Here is a 5373-nt window from a genome sequence, read left to right as displayed (position 1 = left end):
CCTCAAATCACCACCCTAAAGAGCAAAGCCAAAGGACTCATCAATTTTTAATCCTTTGTCACTACCTGTGGAGCTTCCCTCCTATATAAGATTTAGGATCTTAATTATTAAGAAGTAGAAGAGCTGTAATGTTAAAGATCACCAGGTTGATTCTGGCCAACCAATCAATCAGATAATTACTACAAACCATGAGACAGAAATGGAATTTGCCGGGTCCATTGATTGGATATAATCCTTTTTTAAAACCTGGTCTCTCTTGTCTTGTTTTGTCCTTTTCCAATTATAGAAAGTTTCTCTTTCTGCTCACTGTGGAAAATTTAGAGGAAGTAGAAGATTGAGTGAAATGGGTTTTGCTCTGTGGCAACCCCAGTTGTTGTATTTATGATATAACTTCTATATAAGTTCAAAATTGTTCTTAGTCTGTGCTGGCCTATGTTAGTAAATGCAGCTTCAAGGTTCTATCCATGGATCCATAGGTTCTGCAAATCCATCTTAGCCAATACCAATCATTATTAGATAATTTATATCCACTGGCAGAGAGGAGATATACAGTTCACACATCTGAAGCCATCCAATCTTAAAAGAGATTACTACAGGGTATCACATGGTTTGGCCCATAGTTGCAGTACATAAAATTAGTCAAGCTTTTGTTATTCACATATGGATAATCTCACCAGATATCTTGATTAATAGAGTTAACCTATGAACCAAACTACAAAACAAGAAAAAAGGGGTTCTTTAATATTTTATGATCAACATGCAGTGAGAATCCATCAATGGATTAGCCATTAGAGGAATTTATTAAATTCATGTACTAAATCTATCTACTATGTCCTGTGCAATGTGTCTCCTACGAAGGGGATGAACTTCTAGCTGAGTGGTAGACAGCTAAGCAGTTGGGTTCTAGTGTAAGTTTAAGAAAGATCGCTACACCTCATCTTCTTGAATAAATAGTTGTAATATTACAAAAGTGTGGCCTAATGAGTCCTCTTACTGGCCGCTCATGAGTCTCTTGTTTAACTCCTATGTGGGTCTCTCTATGCAGGATTCAGATCCTCTCTAATCATGCTGGGCGTCCAGTACACATCTGACGATTAGGAGCCTCAACCAGAATACTTCCATTTGTCAAATGTGATTGAACACCCAACGCAATTGGAGAATATCGATCAGAATCCCTCTATGTGACTCCCTTTAGTCTTTTTTTTTTTTTTTTTGGTGAAAGGGATGATTGTCAATCAAAACTTCCAAAGGAAGAAAACTATATCTTGGTAGAGAGGAGGATTTGACAGTTTTTGTCTTCAAGCACATAGGAAAGACAGAACACATCAATTAATTACATGGAAACTATTTAGTACGAAAACATAGTTTAAAGTCATCAACTAATTAATCGACCACTAATTAACTAGGCATATATGTTGAGCACCCAATTAAGGAGTTGAAAGATTGATTATGTATATTTTTTATGCATTAGCAGCATAAAGAAAATTTTAAGGCAAGTGTAATAAGAAAGTGATGGGCCTAGAAAAGAAGAAACAAAACCAACCAAACTGGTTCAGGCGACAAATTTAATGGCTATAAAACAGAAACTGTTATAAAACAGCAACTAAGGAATTTCTTTCCCTTCTGAATATTTTCTAGTAATGTGTTAGTGGTTACTGTTGAAATTGGATAGTGGGAAACTCTGAAAAACTGTAAGACAAAGAGAGATGACATTGGCCATTTGGAGGGTGGCAGGATGAGAGGGAAAGAGCTCCCCTGATGCACGATACCTGTGGGTGGGTTAGGTAGCAACCCCTGTACCCCAGGACCCATCCCTAGATTCCTGCCCCTTCGCTCTCTCTCTAGATAGAGCTACCCCCTTAAAAAAAATAATAGAATATAGAACAATTTAATTATTTTCTAATAAATTAATGAAGCTCTAATTCAATATCTCAAATAGTAAACAAAGAAGACACTCTATCTCAGAGCTCTTAATTTATATTTTTGTCAATCCATTTCTTTTTTCCGAGTCACCTACTATGTGTGGATGCATGAGATATTATCCCCATTTCCTCTCTTACAATTACAATATGAAAATGTCTCACTACTCTAAAACAGGAATTCGGAGACAACTCACCTTCCCATGTCTTATTTACAGAATTATATATGTCAATTAAATAAATCATCATCATATTCTACCCATTAAGTAATTTATATAATTTGTCAACTATTAATACTTAAAAAATAAAAAGTATACATCTCATTAAAAATTGGTTAGAACAGAAGAATCTACTGTACCTCTAAACAAATTAATAGTTAAAAACCTTACCTGAAGAGCTCACAATGCTTGTTAAACTATGTTTTTTTTCTTGCGTCATAAGGGTGTCACTATACATAGCAAAAAAATAATGCTTCACTATTTACCACTTGATAGTACATAAGTTGAAACATGTGATAGAGGACTCTAACATACCAAATTTTAGTCCAAAGTAAGTAAGGAAAGTTTCTCAAACTGTGATTTAAAATTTTAATAAAATTACCAAAATTCCATCAAAGGAAGATGAATATAAAATACAAAATGAGATCTCTTGTAATCGAGCAAGAGATTGATGCTTGGTCGTGTAGCCCTTGCACTAGCGGTGTCCCAATAATAACGTGTTCAAGGGCATAACATAGTTCTGATTTTTAATTTCACGCCGGGTGGGGTGTGGTTAGCAATTTCGTATCCTTATGTGTCTTGGTGCAAGGACTACATGACTAGGCAACCTTTTTTTATCCTTTATAATTGTAGTTATACTTCCTCTATTATTTAAAAATGAAATTATATCAATGAGATATTTGTCTACTCCTCCATAATATGGATTAACCTATATACTATCATATGGCAAATAATAAAGTGTTATGCTACACTAGCAAATTTATTTTCTTTCACCGGACCTATTTTCTTTCTAATTCCACACTATTTTCTACATCTCTTTCTTTATTTACATTTTTTTTTTGTGATTTATTATATATTCCACCTCCCTCTTTCGCTTTCTCATTCAGTTCTTTTAACCTCTAACCCATTTCATTTGTCTCTCCATTTCCTTCTTTTCTCTTTATCTCCCACCAGCCATGAAAGTCAGATCGCCTTCACAGATTTTTAGATTGATAAGAGTGGCGTCTTGAGTTATGAGCTGCAATGGGATGGCCTTCGTCCCACCCAATTTCTTGTTACAAACTCATCATGAAGAGGAGCACCACCCTCCTACGCCTCTCAACCCTCTCCTTCCCTCCTGCACACCTCAAGACTTTCATGGTCTCTCTCTCTCTCTCTCTCTCTCTCTCTCTCTAAGTCATTAAAGTCATTAAATTTGAAGGCCCAATCTCTTAATGGGTTTCAATTGTTTGTGGTTGATTGTGCAGGTGTTGGGTCGTTTCTAGGTAAGAGATCCATGACATTTTCAGGTATAGATGTGTGTGAAGAAGCAAACGGGGAAGAGGACTTATCTGATGATGGATCACAGTTGGGAGAGAAGAAAAGGAGGCTTAACATGGAACAGGTGAAGACACTAGAGAAGAACTTTGAATTGGGTAACAAGCTTGAGCCTGAAAGGAAAATGCAGCTCGCTAGGGCTCTTGGTCTACAACCAAGACAGATCGCTATATGGTTTCAGAACAGGAGAGCTAGGTGGAAGACCAAGCAATTGGAGAAAGACTATGATCTCCTCAAAAAACAATTTGAAGCAGTTAAGACTGACAATGAAGCCCTCCAAGCCCACAACAAGAAACTTCAAACCGAGGTACATTTTACATAATCGTTACCATTTCGCGTAAAAGCTCAAACTATGAAGGAAAGATAACGTCAATGTATACATCAATAGTCACTTCATTTGATCAGTTGGGTCTTTTCAATATTCATTAGTCATTGATTACTCTTATCCATTGGTTGGGTGCAGATATTGGCTCTAAAAGGTAAAGAACCAACTGAATCGATCAACCTCAATAAAGAAACTGAGGGTTCTTGCAGTAATAGGAGTGAGAACAGTTCTGATATCAACTTAGAGAGCTCAAGAACACCAACTAGCAGAACCCTTTTCGTCCCATCGTCTATCAGGCCAACGGCTGTGGCCCAACTCCTTCAGAACTCATCAACAAGGTCAGACCTCCATTCCCAGAAGATGGATCAAAATGTTCAAGATGAGAGCTTCTCCAACATGTTCTGCGCCATTGATGAACATCCTGGATTTTGGCCGTGGCCTGAGCAGCACCATTTCCATTGAAAATTTGTTTGAAGAAAGAATGTCTTTTTTTAGATGTCATTATTAGGGATTTGGGTAGAATTCATCTTTAAAAACTAATCACTTCAAATATGTTTCAACATCGAGCTATTGACATCCGAAGTAAAATTATTACTTCCCAAGACCTTAATAGGATCATGGAGGCCATCCAAATTAAATTGGGTTTAGTTCTAACACATGGGCCGACAAAAAGCAAGGTGGGATTTTTCTATCATACTCAAAAATCACTGCTCAACAATTAATTTAATTAAATTTAATATTTGCATTGGGGTTTGTTTGTTGTGTGGATCTGTTTCCGGGGCTTCTTCCAAATTTTTATTGTCTAATGTCTGAAAACGCTTTAAAGAAAGTTCTTATGATCGATGATGAGGTAAGGCTGAGTTCAATTGAAATTGGGAGGAGAGCTTGTAATTGTGTTGTCAAAAAATCTCATCTAGGAAATTTTTTTGATTCTAACCCCTGACATAGACATCGTTGGATAGGAATCTTTTTTGTAAGGTGACGTCGTCTTTAAGCCAAGGGGAGAACAGTGTCGTACGTGTCTGTGAAGTATATATATATATATATATATATATAGGTTTTAGAGAGAGAGAAAGAGAAAGAGAATCGAAGCGCACAATCCGATAGGGGAAAGAAGACAAACAGAAAGAAAGGTGAGAAAACAAGGAGAGTTGGAAGAGGTCGCTCTCATTAAGGAGACGTTGCCATTATCCTCCTTACCATAGAACGCATCCATCAATCCATCCATCCATCAATGCCCCTACCCTCCTCTTCTTTTCTTTTCTTTTCTTTTCGATCGCCAAACTCTCTCTGGATCTAGATAAGAGTCCCCTACATGTGATCCACTGTCACCCATTATCTGACATCCAAGTCTCCACAATCGTGGCTCTCTCTCAATGTCGCCCTCAGCACTAGATATTGTACCGCGTCATCTTCGACACTACAGGGTGGAGAGAGAGAGAGAGAGGGAGACAGGGTAAACACAAGGCTAGCAGAACCATAAAAACTGTCTTAAATTGACAGATAATCTGCTGTGACAAACAAGCAAAAAGAGAGGGAGAGAGAGAGAGAGAAATGGTGAGCAGAAGGCTAGCAGAACCCTAGTTATTAAATT

At 37.3% G+C, this 5373-nt stretch overlaps 1 protein-coding gene across 1 annotated transcript; it reads left to right on the top strand.

Moving 5' to 3' along the window:
* The first annotated feature begins 3015 nt into the window (after positions 1-3015).
* Positions 3016-4545, top strand: LOC122088630 (homeobox-leucine zipper protein ATHB-13-like). The gene is made up of 3 exons (XM_042657941.1): positions 3016-3277; positions 3385-3761; positions 3918-4545. Exons 1-3 carry the CDS (start codon positions 3151-3153, stop codon positions 4239-4241), a joined length of 828 nt encoding a protein of 275 aa, XP_042513875.1. The 5' UTR covers positions 3016-3150; the 3' UTR covers positions 4242-4545.
* The last annotated feature ends 828 nt before the right edge of the window (positions 4546-5373 follow it).

The sequence above is a fragment of the Macadamia integrifolia genome, chromosome 9 (assembly GCF_013358625.1).
Source record: "Macadamia integrifolia cultivar HAES 741 chromosome 9, SCU_Mint_v3, whole genome shotgun sequence".
Classification (NCBI taxonomy): domain Eukaryota; kingdom Viridiplantae; phylum Streptophyta; class Magnoliopsida; order Proteales; family Proteaceae; genus Macadamia; species Macadamia integrifolia.
The sequence above is the reverse complement of the archived record's forward strand: the minus strand, read 5'-3'. Positions and strand labels throughout refer to the sequence as shown.

Excerpts from the sequence above, each read along its gene's own strand:
- LOC122088630 (XM_042657941.1), top strand. The coding sequence starts at position 3,151 with ATGAGCTGCAATGGGATGGCCTTCGTCCCACCCAATTTCTTGTTACAA. Across the intron at positions 3,278-3,384 it reads CACACCTCAAGACTTTCATG|GTGTTGGGTCGTTTCTAGGT; the intron begins GTCTCTCTCTCT and ends TTGATTGTGCAG. Across the intron at positions 3,762-3,917 it reads ACAAGAAACTTCAAACCGAG|ATATTGGCTCTAAAAGGTAA; the intron begins GTACATTTTACA and ends GGTTGGGTGCAG.